General features: G+C 38.5%; 1 protein-coding gene across 1 annotated transcript; it reads right to left on the bottom strand.

Annotated features, from left to right (window-relative positions):
- Positions 1-606: 606 nt before the first annotated feature.
- Positions 607-18,975, bottom strand: TMEM41B (transmembrane protein 41B). The gene is made up of 7 exons (XM_020789929.3): positions 18,716-18,975; positions 12,868-12,985; positions 11,701-11,829; positions 9,145-9,238; positions 7,468-7,572; positions 4,823-4,961; positions 607-3,044 (listed from the first exon to the last, which is right to left on the bottom strand). The coding sequence occupies exons 1-7, from the start codon at positions 18,828-18,830 to the stop codon at positions 2,875-2,877; spliced, it is 870 nt and encodes a 289-aa protein (XP_020645588.2). The 5' UTR covers positions 18,831-18,975; the 3' UTR covers positions 607-2,874.
- Positions 18,976-19,231: the final 256 nt, after the last annotated feature.

The raw sequence follows: 19,231 nt of genomic DNA on the forward strand, positions 1-19,231 counted from the left end.
AAAATCTCCTTGTGGTATGTTGCTTCTGTCAGTTTCTTCCATTTTCTTATCTTGGCCCATTAAAAAAAACATCAGCAACAACCCTAATCAAGAATTAATGCTGCAAGTATAATTGAACCTGAAATGTTAGGTGTTTTTAATGATAAGCAACAATGAAGGAGCCGCCACAAAGTAATAATAAATATAATTTGTTTGCTTGGGATTAAAGCCATTAGTAACATCAGCTGTCTTGATCACAATGTGATCTGTAAAAATCTATGAATGTTATATTGTGGATAGTGATGTTTAAATACATAAACCATATTAGTGAATAAGAATATTATGTTAACTTGGGTTAACATAAGAATACTTCAACATTTGAGAAAAGCACAGCTATATTATGAACCACAAAAATAGTATGTCATTTTTGATATTCAGGACGAAGTGGGTTTTTTTATTATTTAAGTGGCACTCATTGATCTAGCCTCCACATAAGGTTCTCAATGGTATAAAACTCTTACCTAGTTAGCCTGCATTTGGTTATGCCACGGTACTGTTTTATTATGAGCAACTCAACACAAGTAAACAACAGTCAAGAGGCAATGAAAACGGTATGTGAGGCATCTATGACAAATATTAATGTATTTGCTGCATATTATACATAATACTGCAATAAAGTGACTCAATCCACATTTTGTGAAACAAAAACAGAATCAAACGAACACCAAAGCTGCAAAAGTAACAATTCCCTTGAATATTGCTTATTTAATGTGTTAAAGGCTCCATTGAAAAAAATGTTATTTTTCAAGAGGAAATAAATTATTTGTAAGGCTATAGAAACACAGTAAAAATGGTATTTTCTCAATACAGTCTAGCGTTGTTGTAGTAAATATCCTGCAATACCAAGCAGGGAATCATCTGCAGCTTTGATTCTATAAACCCCTCTCCATTTCTCTTCTTTCACCAACTATACTTAAACAACAGGCACAGTCCAGATTAGAAAAGACTAAACTGCCATTGCATTGCTTTTTAAAGATTTCAGTTACAAGTACAGTATCTTTTCTCTATTGTGTTTGACTTTTTTTTTAAATCAACAACTATTTCTGTATTCCAAATATGCCAGTTTCCTTTCCTAGGTATCCAACTGCTTGTTAGCCATTCTATAGACAGGGTAGCCCTCAGCATCTTTTACCGCTGAACTCAATATCCAATTCCATTGCTCAAGTCAGGACAAAAACCTGTAATATTCTAGCAGAATGCTTTTGAGTCCAAATAGGAAACAGTGCACCAAAAAATGGAAAAATTTTAAAATAAAACATTAAAGTTGGAAAAGTTGGAAACTGAGAAGTTTAGAGAAGTTTAGAGAAAAGGAGTACCCATGTAAGTATTGAGATGGAAAACATCTACAATAGCTCTTCAGACCAACTAATAGGTTGCACAACTATTTGCACACAAGGCTTTCATGCCAATTTGATTTAAAGAGGGATGTAGAAAGTTGGCACATATCTTTGATAATAAAAGCTGTATAATTGCTTGACTGCTCATTTTACTGCATAGATATACATAAAGAGAAAATATCAGCACAATCAGGCCTAGGGACAGGCACATGCTTGGAGAGCATTTTTAATAATGTACTGAAGCACATAAAACGGGGGGGGGGGGGGAGACTATTTCTGGCCAAAAATAACTATAGGAAAAGAAACATTAAAAATCCTAATAGAGTACTTATATTTGGGAAATACATTTTAGCTTTTTAGTCAATCATTAGCTACCCTTCCACACAACAGGGGTGCATCTTCCTAGTATTAAAGACTATTTACAGGATGCACAATTTATACACTATAATCCTAACTCCATGAATGGCTGCAGGTATGTTTCCCTTGCTGCTTAAGAGCTTAGGCACTTCTCATTCAGTTATCAGAGCATAAAAATGAATGATCTTATGTGGGCCCTTGGTGCATTCATGGATCTTTGGATCAGAAGCAGTTCATTTAAGTACCGTATAAATAAAAACCTAACAAATACTGTATATTCGTTAACCTTTTCTTCCTCTCCCGCCCCTCAAAGGAATAGCCAGCTGTGGTTGTCAAGGTTTTTTTTTCATGATTCCCATCCTTCCACATTTCAGTATGACCTTAAGGATATAGTTTGATGACACTTAATGGGTTGGAGATCGCAAAATAAAGATTGGTTGATTGATAGTTTGATGACACATGCCATTTGACAGCGAAACTTTTACTGTTTATTTAAATATATTAGAAAATTTGAAAATAGCTGCCATAAACCTCAAATAGTGGCAAAATAATCAAATCTGAAACTGGAACACCTCATGAGATATAATAAAATGGCATTAACTCCCACCTTCAGCACAAATAACATGACACTGGAAATCTGGAAAGTCACTCAATGTCTTTTCAGCTGTTCCACAGCTGACACAAAGCAAAAGGAAACCCAGAGATTATTAAGCAGTAGTCAAAGCATTTGTTCCTGCTTTCCAACAAGGAGTGCATCAATAAAGAAACCAAGCAGTCCACTACTTCACTGGGCTATAGAATCTGTTACACAGTCCATTATTCTTTAGGAATTATGAATGACAGTTAAAAAAAAGCAGCAAACAGGAATGAACTGTTCATGTAAGCAACTGCAAACAAATATGGTGCAAATTAAATATTACACGTTATTTAAAAATGATAATGCTTCTATTTAAAAAAAACATGGTTCATCTTCCAGTCGTACTAATTTTGCCTTTGTGATGCATAAGTAAATAAGTCTTGAAACAATGTTATCCTTTGCAATTTTCTCCTTTCAAATGATTAAAAGATCCAATAGAAAAGTGATCATAGAAATAGTGCTGATCCTGAGATGAAATATGGGAATGAAGATCTAGGATGACTGTTATTCAAACTTTTGTTTGAGTTTCTTCTGGAAAAGAGCTGGCAGAATTGAGAGAATAGCTAGAATCATGAGAATAAAAACAGAGTTCCAGGAGACCGCTTCACCTGCTGTTGTAAGCTGGTAAAGTGTTGTTCCAGCTTTAATTGCTACAAAAGATGGTGGTGCAACACCTAGAAAGAGAAAGTTTTAAAGAGAATCAGAAGCAATGAACAGCTTAATAAAAAAAATTACATTCTTAATCCCACCAAATCATAATAGCCCATTATTCCTATGACTCAAAAAATAAATGACAAAGGAAAAGTCTGTCCACCTGCTTCTCCCCCTCTGTACTTGTGACTTACAATATGCTTCTAAAACATTTTACACATCTTTTCAGATTGCCATAGTAAATTGTTATAGATGTTCTGTCTTGTAACAAGTATTCACATGATATTCTACAAAATCAAAATACAAAACGCAACAAAACAGAGTCTTTTAAAAATTTAACAGATAAAATGTTATAAGTAAAAGTTATAAATAACAGTTATAAATAACAGAAGTCATGCACAGCCTCTTCAGAGGGGCTCTTCACCAAAGGATTCTTTTTTTGGTGGTGGTTGGAGACATTAAGGGAGGGTTATTTCCATACCCCCAAAAAGGAAATTATACTCAAAGTGCATTGACAATTTTTTTCCTTCTCATTTTTTTTCTGGCAGAGGCAGATTTACAGCCCTGCCATAATTATGTATTATTACATTAATATTAATATATTAGGATTTAATTATATTCTGAAAAATCTATTTTAATGTATTTTTTAACCTCATTAAAATGGCTTTTGATGCAAATGTGGCAGGGAGGTTGTAGATTACTTGGCTATTATTAAAAGGGGGTCATGACTCAAAAGAGGCTAGGAAACACTGTCCTAGACTCCCTCCAGAACTAGCAATTCTCTCCTGCACCTTTCAAATGTTAAAAACTTCAGGTTTGTTATCTCTGAACAAGATAATGGAATGTGTGTTAGTAAAACAACCTTGGAATATTTTTGGATAAGCTTTTTTTTCCCTTCCAGTTTGATTTCTAGTCAGAATTTTAGAACTGAAACTACCTTTATGAACCAAATTAGAAGTAAATGTTAAATCTCTTTGATCCATAAGGGCTCTCAATACCAACATCAGTTACCATATTTATCTAGATTGGGGGTGGACCAAATCTTGGGATCCATTTCCTGAATCAGGAGTCTACCTGGTTCAGGAAATGAACCCTCCCCACTCAATGTTTTTAAAATAAGAAAGAAGTGATTGGAGGCCCACTTCTGGTTCTGTAAAAATATTGTTTGGCAACTATGGTGTAAATTCAGCCAGTTCAGGAATTTCTCCTTCCTAAATTGAGGCATTTACTGTTTCTGCAACTCAGTTTACTAGATTTTGCCTGACAAGTTTAATAAGTCAGGAAGGGGGGAGGTTGCCCCTGTTTTCCAAAGAACTTTTCCACATTCTCCAACTGTACAGACTGAAACGTAACTAATGCAAGGTGGCTTCTTTGACTATTTGGATGGATTCTGAAATAACCCATGCATTTAAGTCAGAGTGGACTGAAGTGCCTTTCACTGAAAAGTAATCTGCAAAATGATTGCCATCTTGCTGTTAGCCAGAGTGCAACAGACCTTTGCCATTCTCAACATTCTTCATCACTATCTTTGCCACAGCATAGACTCTAAGATGGGATCTATCCTGTGACTGGCCTCCAACATTTCAACCTTCTTTTCATTCACCACTAATATATAAATACCTGCATTCCATACCAAACAAGCCACAGAACCAAAATAAATAGATGTTCGAACAGTATAGGCACATTATTCAGAATTTCTACAGCAGCACATCAGTTGGGGCTATGTACTTATGAACAGTACAGAAAATAAAATATAATCACATTTTCTAAATACTGAGTGAGTATTAAGCAGAATTCTTACCGAGAAAGGTACCAATGAAAAATACTTTCAGTGGAACATTTATTACTGGAGAGGTTATATTGATGAACCAATTAGGAAGGAAGGGAGTTATTCTCAAAAATATTATGTAGTTTATGAGGTGCTCTCTGTGTCGTTCAACCTGTAGGATATAAAAACTGAACATTTAAAAAATCCTGTCCTAGTAATATAGTTCAATCTTAATTATCTTAAAATGCTATCTATTTTTGACTTGGAGAGTTCTTAGGTAGCTAAACTGGCACCATCTGAAAACAAGAGGCAGGTAGCAGAAGTGTAAAACAAATCTTTAAGAATAGGAAAAGTGAAAGATAAAATAGCTGAATGAGGACTATAGTTAATACTGTAACTCTCTGGAATGCTGACTAACTGCTATAAGGAAAAATAGAAATCCAAGTAGAAAACAGAATGGAATGAAGGAAAGATGGCCATGGCTGACTAACTAGACCACCAAAAGTACTGTTGCAAATTATTGTAGATTTCACAGTTTTTGACAGTGTTGCATTATGTCCTTATATCCATATGCTTGAAATAAAGTAGGGCCACCATGAAATACACAAAAGCCTCTCCGAGAGCTTGGGTGAATGTCTACAACTTAAAAGCATAGAGTTAAGAATTAATAATGTGCCATCAAGTCAATTCCGACTTATGGTCGCCCCTTCCAGAATTTTTTAGGTATACAGCCCTCAGAAATGGTCTACCATTCCCTACTTTTGGGAATATCCTGGGACTGTGCAACTTGCCCATTGCTATATGGGACATACAGTGGGGAAGAGAACTCCCCATTTCTGGCTCCACAGTCAGTTACCTAACTCACTGAGCTATCCCGCCAGCTATAGAGATAAGAACACAGTATCAATTTATCTCACTATCTAAAGAACAGATTTATTTATTTATTGAATTTATACCCTGCCCATCTAGTCAACTGACTACTCCGGGCGGTTAACAGCATATGATATAAACAATTTTAAATATAAGAACAAAGTAACACATCAATAGATAGTACTCAAGATGGAAGAAAAAAGTAAATAAAGTAGTGGCTGGAGGGAAGTCTTGCCTAAACAGCCAGGTTTTCAATTGGCCTTTGAAAATACCATTTGGAGTTTCCGCATCGATCTCAAAGGTAGCGCCACATAGAGAGCATTACAGTGGTCTAATCTCGAGATTACGAGCGCATGGACCAGAGTGGTGAGCGACCCAACATCTAGATAGGGATGCAGCTGGGCAGTCCGCCAAAGATGGATATAGGTGGTGTGGACCACAGACGCCACCTGGAATTCCATGGTAAGCGCCTGGTCCAGATGGATCCCCAAGCTGCGAACCTCACTCTTCGCTGTGAGAGTCAACCCCCCAAAAGAGAGGGAGTTTCCCAAACCGCTGATGGTAGGACCACCCACCCTCAGTACCTCCGTCTTGTCCGGGTTCTGCCTCCGCCTATTTTCCTGCATCCATTGCAGTACAGCACTGCAGGGACAGAACAGCATCCAGTGTAGTTGGAAAAAAGGAGATGTAGAGCTGCGTGTCATCAGCATATTGATGGCACGCCACTCCACACCCCCTGATGACCTTGCCCAGCGGCCTCATATAGATGTTAAAGAGCATTGGGGAGATAGTCGAGCCCTGTGGAACTCCACAATTGAGGCTCCACGGGGCCGACTCATTCTCCCCAAGCTGAACTCTCTGAAGACGATCCCCCAGGAAGGATCGGAGCCAGGCCAACACCAGGCCACCAATTCCCAACTTGGAGATGTTCCTCAGGAGGATACCGTGGTCAATGGTATCAAAGGCGGCTGAAATATTGAGGACCACCAACAGGGATGTTTTTCCCCTGTTGGCCTCCCTCAATAGGTCATCTAACAGGGCAACCAATGCCGTTTCTGTACCATGGTGCGGCCTGAAGCCCGACTGGAACAGATCCAGGGCATTTGTTTCATCCAAGTGTGCCTGAAGCTGATCGGCCACCACCCTCTCGACTACTTTGCTAATGAAAGAAACATTGGCAACGGGTTCCAAGCCATAGAGCCAGCGTTTGTCCAAAGAGTTTCCGTGGTCATGTGGCCAGCACGACTAGGCACAGAACGCTGTTACCTTCCCACCGAGGTGGTACCTATTTATCTACTCACATTCACATGCTTTCGAACTGCTAGGTTGGCAGGAGCTGGGACAAGCAACGGGAGCTCACCCCGTATGCGTGGATTCAATCTTACAACTGCTGATCTTCTAACCCTGCAGCACAGGCTTCTGTGGTTTAGCCCGCAGCGCCACCACTTTGGCTCTTACTTGTGCTTATAAAGCGGCACCCCCTAAAACAGCGGTGGTGGACCTTTTTGGGCTCGCGTGTACAAAATGGAGGGGGGGGAACAGTGAGTGGCATGACCTGGACCCGGAAGTGGCAGTTTAAGGGGGAATCATGCCGACAGTCCCAGAACCGGAAGTGGGTCCACCTTGCAGACAGACCCAGAAGTGGTGGCGGAAGGGGGAATCCCGGCTGTATCTTTAATACTGTAACTAGCACGTCTTCTAGGAAGAACAAGACTAATCTGCGACCAGGAACAGAGAAAATAAATATGAAAATTCATGTGCTGTGAAATTTCAATAATTTAGGGCAAATGTTCTATCAGTGACCTTACCTGTTTTGACCATTTCACTGCTTTCTCTGTTAAATATCGATACACAACCGGTCTTCCAACTAAATAGGACAGCATATAACAGAAAGAGGCCCCAAGTCCAGAGCACTGCAAGGGAATTGAAAATTAGATATCCTACCCAGCCATCCTCAAAATCATTAACATATAACAATGGCATTCCAAATTATTTCTATGGTGAAACATGGATCTATTACTTCCTTCTATCTGCAGATCATTGATCATTACTTCCTTCTATCTGCAGAGGTGTTCTCCGGGTTTTCTATAAAAACGAAACACAACTGTAGAAGATCAGCAGGCTGGGAAAGAACTATACTAGTTTCCATGCTAGTTTACTATATCAAAGGATTTGAAAAAACATTATAGATATATTTCCCTATTAACAATTTAAAATGGAATAAGAGATTCCATCAAATAACTTTGTTGAATATGTACCTCAGATATTGTACAAGCACATAGAAGCTGTGCAATTCCAGTGACATAATAGTGTTCATCCAAGCCCAATTAAGCTGAATGAATTTTCCTTTGTACTTAGCCAACTGCATTTGCATTTAGGGCAACTAGTTGTTTCAAGTGAGCTTTACTGGAGTCACCATTATCAAATTATTTCCACATATGCTCCCGATTTAGAAATATAACTAACCACACTGCTGTTCCTTTTTGATGGAAATCATTTCTATTCCTGTAATGAATGTACTGTGTAACCTTTAAGCCCAAGATTAAAGACATAACTTAATCATCAAATTAATATGTTCCAACTAGTTTCAGTTGTGTAGTATTATAGCTACCAGGAAAAAATGATTCTCACATATTTCAACGACAGACACGTAATACAATGCCCAGTTGTTTAGTTATATAGTGTTATGTATAATAAAGCTAAATATTGAAATAATGCAACCATAATACTTAGCAGACATAATTTGACACTTATTCAGAAAGTATTCTGTTCTGAAAGTTGCCCTCTTGTCTCATTACTACCTCACTTATTTCAAAAGTAATGAATAACTGACTTAATGGTGCAACATTGCTACAGTATTTCCAGTATTAAATGCTGCAATTTAATACTGTCAACAGTCAGAGGATATTGAGAGCTATAATCCCAAAAGGAAACTTCTTCCAGCTCTGGCTAAGATAAGCATACTGTATATTCAACCTTCTTTGCACCACCTGCACGAGCTGCCAGTTTTCTTCAGAGCCCAACCTAAAGCACTGGATGTAATATTCATACCTTAAGAACAGTCTCTTCCACATGAGAGACTTTGTCTGATGTTTACTTAGCAGGCACTACCAACCAGTCGAGCTTGATGGCAGGCTTTGCCAATGACACGCAGAAACTTGGATTTTACTGCACAATCTTGTCATTTGTGGACTTCTGTAGAGGTGAAAAGGTGACTTCTTCGGCAGTTTTTTTTAACAAGAGGTATAACACATACCACTTCTATTAGATTTTTTGGTTGTTTCTCATGGTTGTTTCAATGTAATTGTTGAGTTCCACTATTACAGAGTTGGATTTGAATGATATTTTTGTCATTATAAGCAACATTAACCTTCTGGGATATAAATACTTGTGGAAACATTGCCTGCTTCCACACAACTGATTGAATACCTAAAATAAATACTTTGGAGAAGAAAATGCATCCTCTACACATAGTTAATACTTACCAAACAAACAAGAAATAGAGCTAGTGGGAAGGGGTAGAGAAATCCTGAAAGTATACTCAGAAATATAGAACCAGGTATAGCAAATGTTTGCAAGCTGGATGGTCGTTTGAGTCAAGGACAAAATTACTGAGTCACAGCTTCTAATGTAATCCTACATATGTTTCTTCAAAACTACCTCCCACTGTTTTTAACAGACCTTACTCCATGGTAAAATTGCATACAACTATAATCAGAAATTTAAATTAACAACACAAATAGTAGCAACTCCTTAAATATCAAACACATTCCTTGTATAAGCAATGAAAAATATATTGTGCTGTTTGAACTATACATATACTTCTTAATCCTGTGAGACAAAGGCTTGTCTGTGCAGAACCTATTGTAAAAATGGGTCTAAAACTGTAGAACGAACATAATACATTTGTATCACACAGAAACATTTGTCAGGGAGTGGCTATTAGCTATTTCTCCAGCCTACACATGATGGTGAAACTGACATTATCTTAGATAAACTCAGAAGAGCATCAGCATCATGCTTCCCTGGAACAATACTGAAGTTGTTTCAGTATATATTTTTAAAAAAAATCATAGTATAAATGCAGAGAAGACTTGACTAATCTAAAATATTAAATCTGAAATATGTGGAAGACAAAATGCTCTTCAGTAAATGTTCACATTTATTGCTTTTCCTGCGTTCCTTTTCTGTATGAAGCTTAAATTCTGAAAATCAAAGTTTCAGAAAAGCAACACTGAACATAAACCAAAGGTTACTCAGAATAACTATCTCATGAATCCACCTTTTAAATAGGTAACAGAGTCAAATGCTTATTTATATCCCAGTGTTTTTAACAACACTAGAACTGCAAATTACCATATTCAATTCTCACAGGAATAACACACCAACAAAAATAAAGCTGTTTGTTTTTGCAAGCGGAGTATGTGTTAACTTTCTTTCAAAAATATTTTCACAGCATCAAAATATTCCTTTATGTGAATAAGTAAACATTTAATGAATGTCTTCCCCCCACTAACATTTTATATGTAGTATTTTTAGGATCATGGGCATTACTTCCTAAAGTTAATCCTTTATCAATTCAATGCTCCTATCCCTCCCTCTCTTTTTTTACTCATCTGTATGACAGAAAGGTTTGATATATGCAGGAGTTTTTGTATCAAGGCCATTTCAAGGTCAAACCAAAACAGGCATGAGGAAATGAAAGTCTTCAGATATAAACCACACAAGTAAGTATTCAAAGCCTCAAAATGAGAATTACTGGCAACTAAAGTTGTGTCCAATGTGGTCCTTCACAACTTTTTGATACCATAGAATCTTCCACTAATGGATAAAGGAGAAGCAATTTAATAGATTACACTTTCCTCCTATAGCCCCTTGCAGCAGCACAACCCTGCAACGCTATCTCAGAGAAATTGTGGACCAAGGATATGTAGCAAATCATTGTTATCTAATTTGTTCATAAATGTTCATTAAAGGTGAGCAGTGAGCAGGTTTACTAATTATTTAGAAATGAAAAGAGCTCCAAAAAGAATCTCACCAAAGTAGGTGAATGCACATCAAAATAACAAATGCACTCAATGTAAATATAAGATGATGTTCAATGGGTCAACTATATATAGATATGAATGAAAACCTGCCAGTATTATACTGACCTTTCAAAGATCAAAGTACCACCACACTTTGAATACCAAATACAAATATGGTTGTAGCATCTGAAAAAGGATATTATAAACCAACAGGAAACAGCAACTAAAATGATTGGGGGTTTGTGGGAAACAACTCAGTTACAAGATAAAGTTAGGCCAACTGACTTAGGAAAAAATACGCTAGATAGAGGACATAAACATATGGGCGATTTAGTGAAAGTGGGTAATTCCACCCCATCCCATTCTCACAGAACCAAATGTCATCCAATCAAGCAAAATGGCAACAGATTCAGATTTACAAAAGGAAGTACTTCTTTATACAGTACTGTTAGATTATAGGATCACTGAATTGGTGGCCATCAACTCAGCCAACTTCAGAAAATGATTAGACATATTCATGGAAGGTATGGTCTAATGGTTGCAGCAGCCGGCTATTCCCCCAGGATAACAGAAAGCATATCTCTGAATATCAGTCACTCAGAAACAATGAGAAACAATTACTCCTTTTATGCCTTGTTTGTAGACCCCACTGGCCATGGAAAAGAGGACAGATTAGGAATCTAACAGCATTTTCTTAAGATTCTTCAGAACATCATGGGGGCTGACATTAAAAGAAGCCTCTACTGGATCAAAGAGCCTCCCATGAATAGAAGAATAGCAGTGGACAACAATTCTTCACCTTGAAAGACATCAGCTATACTGGTTGAAAGTCTGCATGGCTCTTAAAGTTGCTTTCCCAATCTCATCTATAGTACTGGAGGAGAGTACAATGAGGATGTGGGTAATCTTTCTTTTTAGGAGTCAAACTATAATAACTGGAGGAAACCTTTGCCTTAAAATTTCACTTCACGTTCTATGAAACTATGGGTATAAATAATTATCAAATAAGGATACAAAACATATGTGGCAAAATAAGCCACTAATACTTGTACATAGAAGGTATCCTTGTATTTAGAGAGAACTTTCCCCAAGGCTTTAGCATCATCCATGTCTCTGGGAACTTTTATACATTCTCTCTCCTCTCTGTGGGGGGAAAAGACAACATTACCAACATACAGTTATATTTCACGTCTGCGATAAGTATCAACATATACATGTTATCACTTTCTGAACTCAGTACTTCAAAATGTTATTTGATATAATAATCATACTGTTTTAAGGTATTGCATTTGTAGTTTGTCCCAGCCATTGCCTCCGTGTAGTTTATAATTCAATGCTATACTTCAATGCTTAGCAAAAATACAATAGTCCAGAAATTGTCAAGCAGTATTCAAGAAACCAAATCACCTCATTCCCAATAATTATTAAGCAAAATCTCAAGATCAATGTTCAGAACAAATCTCTTACATCATATGTCAGAGATCAATGTTCAGAACAAATTTGAGATCAATGTTCAGAACAAATCTCTGACTTCATATACAGTAATATAAACTTTTCAAAACATAAGTATTTTAATAGCAGTAGTCTGAGCAGTTGTTTTTATGCCTTTGAAAAAGAATTCACTGTTTGTTATGTTTGACCTTTTAATTCAATTTGCTTTCAAAGTGCCCATATTCTTTATTCAGTCAGAAAGAGCTTGAATAAATGAAACAGTTACAGAGAAACAGCTCAAAAGCTTTGTGTGTAAGATCTGTTTCAAGTTGTCTACATACAGTATATGCTTTTGGAAAACACTTATGAGAATCTCTGTAAAAGCACACAGGACAAAATCCTATTTGTATAGCTGGTAATAATTAATTAAAACTAATTAAAAGCTTCCTGTTCCCTCCCCCAACTTTCAGGTTTGAAACTCCTCATGGCTTCATTTTAACCCCGGAGAAGCCTTTCAGAACCTTGGGATGGGGTGGAGGTGAGGAGGTACCCAATACACAAAAATCACTGCCAGCAGTCTTGATCCTAGCACCAGATGATGATGCCATACAGTTTGTGCCGCATAACTATGGCAACAAGATTTGGTCACTGACTCTCTAGGAACATGCCTATACTGTAGCTGAGACATGAGAGATTTTATAGATATGCTCGACAAGTCTCTCAAAACAAATTTGCAAGTCATATACTTACTCACTAAGTTGTGGGAAATTCTTATATACCAGAAACATAACAGAGGCAGCTGTTAAGAAAATGGACACTAATATGAGGAGTGACATTCGCGCAGATCCACCTTCTTTATGTGCTTTTCCTGAAATAGAACCAGACTATAGTTAATTCAAGAGTCTCTAATTGTATGTAATTACCAAGAATTCTTAGATGTAATTAGCTGGTTGTAGTGAGGCTTTATATGACTTCTCCATACTATTTGTTTTGTGTGTAAACCATTTTTAGAAGGTGCAACAGGCACAATCACATTAAATGTGACATAGTGGCCTTCTGCATTAAATTGTTTTAAATGGCCTTCACCGCCAAAAGGGGGGGAGCTAACCTAGAATGGTAACATCATGTGACAATTTCCAGCTGAACTGACCCCCAAAGAGCTCCAGTGTTATGCAGCTATTGCATGGCTAAGCAAAGCCAAAGCCCTCCTCTAACATGTCAAAAAACCTCACTGGCTCTCATGCTGTACTGCAGTCTTAAGGAATACAGTAATCACATTTTTTAGAAATACTTCGAGCCAGCATTAACTTGGTTTCTGTTTAATAAGCCAATCCAACAATAGCTACACCTAAGCCCGCTGATTTGCATAAACTAAGATATATTCTCAACTTTGCACTGTTTAAGAATACTCACAAACTACAAGGACTACTTACACTACAGCACAATACAGGTTAAACTTCAAGGACAACCAGCAGTTCTAAGCATTAATTAATATTATGAGAAACAAACATATCTGTTTGACAAAGTGATTCAAATTCAGATTTAATTCCCAGCCTCCAAGGAAGCTCTTTTACAGACTTCTTTTACAGGTGGCAAGACTCAAGCAATTGTTTTACCACTTATTAAGCTTGCCTGAACCCAGCAGTTATCTGACTCTTTGTTTCATTACCCAAACCATTTGTCAAATGACAATACATCGTCAAAGTCAAATACTAACTGCCAAAACAGAAATCCTAAAAACACAATCAAAAGAGTGACCCACACTTCCATTGACAAATATAGGAAAGCTCATCTGTTGCAGCTGAGTGTTTCACTTCAGCAGGCAACTGTACAATAGTTAACTACTAGCAACTGGCTAGAACACCCATCCCTGCTTATCTGCCCAAGAACAATAAAAACCCTAGAGCATTTATTGCAACTTGTGGTGCCATACTTGCACAATGTGTACAACATACTTCCTCTTGGGACATTACACGCTTATGAGCTGGCAGAAACAGGTGATGAAACAAACATATAAACAGGAAAAATGCATGATGAGGAATCCAATGGTACTAGATTTAGCAATTTGCCTTAAAGTTGGTATTGTGCAGAAAACTATTCCCTTGCCTTATCTGTCTTAACATAAAGTATGCCACATGCATAGTTCCTTTAATTCCTTTTTCCAAAAACATCAGTCTCTCCGGGATAACATGATAGAGGTAAATACTGAATTGTCTCTTCACTATCAGTCCTTGGGAATCTTTTAAGATTTTGACATTGTACATACTTTTTAGAAAAGGTAGAATAAATTAAATAAAATAAATAAATAAATAAAATAATTTATATTTGGCCTACTTTTCAACTAAGATGGCTGAAAACAAGCACTGTGAATCAATAAGTTCTTGAACTGATGGTGTCTTCTTATGCGGAAAATTAGAAATGAGGTATTAATACAAATGCTATCTGCTTGATGTTTTAGAAGGAACTTTTTTTTTTTATCAAAATGACTTCCTTATTTTTAGTGACTGTGAACTTCAGCCCTGACAACCACTGCTGACATCTTCCAGTTCCAGTCAGGAGAACTACATATCTGTAGTAAATATGGCTATTACAGAAGAATGCAATCCATGCATCACAACAGAACATGGCTTCCATATTTTATTTTAATTCTTTGTGCAGTACTTTGGGTGGGAGTGTTTCAAAACTCTCAGGGGACTGCAGACTTCACTGAAGCCATCAGAACTTTCAGGTAACATTACATGCTGTCAAATGAGATATATTCAATTTGAAGCAACTTATTCTTTTTCTCATACCTGAGGCTGGACAATATCATGGCTTCTCTGACTATGGACATGGCAGCTTCAAACAAAGATGTTGTTTTGCATCCACATAATTCCCTAAGGTAATTCTGTCAGCAAGCTCCTCTCCTTCCTCCACTTCTTTCCCCATTTATTTTACTTTGGATGATAAGATGTAACACTCTTTTTTTATTATTTCTTATTAATAATAATAACTGAGCTACTGAACCAGCATATAATTCCGTGAACACCTCTAATACCTACAGCTCTGATTGTGTAGTTACTTTTTAGCAAAGCCTAAAAATTCCAAATGCAACTGAACTAAATAACTATGACAGATGTTGGTTTGTTATTTTCAACATTTCTTATATAATGTGGGTACAGAAAAACAGTGCCATATCAGTTAAATCATAGGTTCCCAAACTTTTTTGTTCCATAGACCACTCGCCAACTTATTTGTTTTCCGTAGACCCCTTAGGCAATCATAACGACTACAAAATATGTATACAATTTTGCATTTACTTTTCTTAGGCATTCCTAAAGATGATTTTGATTCACTTACTTTTACCTATTTTCTATCTATATTTTTGAACATATTTTAAGCCATGCGACATAGCCAGCAGGGACGGCTGAGGGGTCTGACGCCAAGGGAGGCCTGGAAGGAAAAAACAAGAAACTGGGCCTTCTCCGCGGTAGCCCCTCGGCTGTGGAACACCCTCCCTACCGAAATTCGGCTGGCACCCTCGCTGGGCATTTTGAAAAGCCAGTTGAAAACTAGGCTATTCAAGCAGGTCTTCCCTTCAGTCAATTAAGTGAGTCTTATTTCTTTTTTTTTTCCTTTTGATCTATGCCATCTTGGAACTATTTACTTTAAATTAATTAATTGTTTAAATTGTAAACTTATGATTTATATTTTATATTGCTTTGTTTTTACCTATGTAATAACTGTGTATATTTTAAATTGTTTTTATTGTATATGTTGTGAACCGCCCAGAATAGACTATGTCTAGCTAAATGCAATAAATAAATAAATAAATAAATAAATAAATAAATAAATAAATAAATAAATAAATAAATAAATAAATATTATGTACACAGAATCTGTGCTTGGTATAATTACAGATTGCCTAAATATTTATTATGGTCTGCCTAATGGGATCTGCTCACGTAGATCCCCATTTACATCTTGTGCACCCCCAGTTTTTTTTCTCTCTGACATGGACCCCCTCCAAGTTGAAATCGACCCCTGGGGGTCCATATAGACCACTTTGGGAACCTATGAGTTAAACCAACTACTGTACAGTGCCATACCCGTTAGATGAATGATAAACATTCTAATTTTCTAGGCTGCAGATGTTAAAATGTTCTTCCTCATACCAAGCCTTTTGTCTCATTTTTAAAGACAAAAAAGACTAAATGTTAGTGTAGTAGTGTCAGATCTATGAAGCAGATTAAGTCATGCTCTAAAGTTTAGGATGTCATAAAAAGAGAAATGTAGATCTGCAAGCTCTTCTTTAAAGTGAGGGATTCCCATAACTACTTCAGTCCACTGTACAAGTTTTCTGCAGCTGTTATATAGAAGCCAGTTTTATGTTTACAGGTTTAGCAGTTTCAGAAATACCATACACTAATAATAAAAGTATCTAAGTCTTATGAGGACAGCTAGTGCATGATATGTAGCAGAAAGCACATCAATAACACAACAATTTAAAACTGTAATCATGCAAAGCAGCTTCATTATGAACAACTCATCAAATGCAGCTTATTGATTTACCATACTGCCCAAAAAATTCTTTGTTGAAGAAGGTTGATACGCCATCACTGATCAGCTGATTTTCATTGTCCTCAAGGCTAATCCCAAAGATTCTGCGGCTTGAGGCAAAGGACAAGATGGTAGCTCTCTTAATTCCCTATGCAGACAAGCAGTCAAATTTTACTTATAAGTACTGGTGATGACACAGAATCCTCCACCACACCTGATATGCACTAGCTTGATGTTGCATTGTAGTCTGCTTTAATATACATAGCTGTATTCTCCACCATGTTGCCATCACTCCCCAGCTGCCAGGACCTGTCACCTGAGACAGCCATTTCACTCTGGATAATGCCACAATAGGGCTTAGGTCCATAATTGTGGACCTTCCAACACAACCATTATCTCCAAATACTTGTCCACATGAAGATGTGGAAAGACTTGAAACTAGTTCATGGTATTAGAGCCCACCAACAAATTTAACACAGTATGATAACTTGGCTGCAAGAGGTAGCTGCACACTAGGCCCTGGCATATTCAGAGAACTTAGCAGTTCCTTCTGCTCTGTGTGAAAGCGGCACTCCCTGGTGACATGCAAAATTCCACTTGGAATATTCCACCTACCTCTACAGACTAATTTTCATACATGGATTCTAAGACACTTCTATATTGGAAATTCTTATTCTGCATACTGTCAATTCCAACGTATGGCTACTCTTTCCATAATTTTCTAAGTATATTCAGCAGTGATTTACCATTCCCTTCTTTTGGGAATGCCCCAGGGACTATGCAGTTCATCCAAGACTACACAGGCTTCCAAGAGGCACAGTGAGAAACTGAATTCCCATCTTCTAACTCTGCTGCCAGGGTTTCATATACAGTTTAACAAGTGGTATGAAATCCTCTTTCATACATAAATGTGCATTATTGTTATACTTGTAAATTTCCTGATAGATTACAATTTTCACAAGACAGCCAGCCTAGCTAACAACAAATTGCCCCAACAGTATCTAGAGATCTATGATGAACATAGGTTATCTACTTTTAAAACTAGCATGCAAAAAACACCTGATATGGCATCATGTCTGCATCCACACCTACACAGTTCAGGCTCCAACAAGGTCTCACCCCAAAATATGCTTTCAATGCAGGGCTTAGTTGGAAATATGTTAAATAAACAAAGTATTTTGAGCATGCTTAGTGCCTGAGGATGGTGGGTCCCTGCAATGACTATAAAGAGAATAAGTAACAACAGCAAACAAGCTTACTGCAAGTACCTGGGCAAGTCAAAAAATTCACTAGACATAACCCTTCCCCTTGCATCTTTTTCTTATTTTTAAGAACTCCTTACAGTCATGGAACAATCCAATGACCATGATCTGTAGTTACAAACGAGTATTCAATCAATTTTACTTTAAACATACATTATGCTTACACTCAAATATATTTAGTAAGAGAAAAATGAAATTTACTCCCATACTCTGATTGCACTATGATTTAAATAGGCTTAAAATGCGAAGACTCAGAGGTACTTTTTAGTCAGGGTTGGAATATAGCTTTTACTTGTTACTGTATGTGTTCAAAATATTGGCATTGTAAAACATGGGGGGGGGGGGAGAGAAGAAATGTGTGCTTCACAAAAAAAGTAACACCGGGTAATTGAAGGCGCGGGATAAGGCCATTCGATCCAGAGTCAAAAGGTCTGTAATTCCACCCTGGTCCGAAAAACTCCAACCGGCCCGTGAGAGACGAAGTGGGAGGAAGCCTTTCCTGGGCACAGGCTGCGACCTCGAAGCTCCGCTGATCTGTTCGCTGCTCCTCTTCCTATGCCCGCACACTACTGGCGTCTGATTTCATCCATCCTTCTTGGTCTTTCCCCCCGGCCTCCCGGTGCTTCAGTCTCCCGCATCCGACCGACCCCCCCCCCCGGTCTGCTCGCGCATCAGCCCTTCCACCGCCCGTCCCCAGCCTCACCGGCCCCACTTGCCCTCCCACGCCCTTTCTCCCACACAGCTTCCCCGGTGTCTCTCTTCCCCCGCCCCCGCGCGCTCCTTCCGCCGCTTCCCACCTGCGAGCAAGTGCTGGCGCTCCAAGGCAGCCTCTGCCTCCTTCAGCGTCTCTGCCTCCATCTCCGACGACCTCTCCGTCCCCGCGCCTCGAGGTCTCGGGCCTCCTTCCGCCATGGCCCCACCGGGCAGCACCCGACAGAAACACACACACACACCAACCGGCTCGCCGGCCGGCAAAACCCCGCAGGCCCTCCTCTCGTCAGGCTTCGCCGGCGCCCAGAAGAACCGCGAGACGGGGCGGGATTGGCCGAGGCCCTCCTCCTCCTCGCGCCACCCTCTCGCCTGACATGCGCGGCGCAGCCGCGGAACCACTTCCGCCCGGAGTCTCTCCCCCCCCCCCCCCCGCTCGGAGGCTTGGTCCCAGGCTCCCTCCTTCCCGGCGCCTCTGGCTTCGAGGAGGAGCCTGGCGCGCGTTTTACGGCAGAGGCGGTCGAAACCTTGGTTTCTGCTCTGACTGGGTGGAACGAGTACACGTGTTTATTCCACAAGCATCTCTGCTGCGGTGACTCAGAAGG

This window comes from Pogona vitticeps, chromosome 1, assembly GCF_051106095.1.
Source record: "Pogona vitticeps strain Pit_001003342236 chromosome 1, PviZW2.1, whole genome shotgun sequence".
Classification (NCBI taxonomy): Eukaryota; Metazoa; Chordata; class Lepidosauria; order Squamata; family Agamidae; genus Pogona; species Pogona vitticeps.

Bases quoted from the DNA above. Each gene is read 5' to 3' on its own strand.
- TMEM41B (XM_020789929.3), bottom strand. From the start codon at position 18,830: ATGGCGGAAGGAGGCCCGAGACCTCGAGGCGCGGGGACGGAGAGGTCG. The intron at 12,986-18,715 runs GTGGGAAGCGGC...GTTCTATTTCAG, and splicing joins GCGCCAGCACTTGCTCGCAG to GAAAAGCACATAAAGAAGGT. The intron at 4,962-7,467 runs GTAAGGTCACTG...TATATCCTACAG, and splicing joins CAGTGAAATGGTCAAAACAG to GTTGAACGACACAGAGAGCA.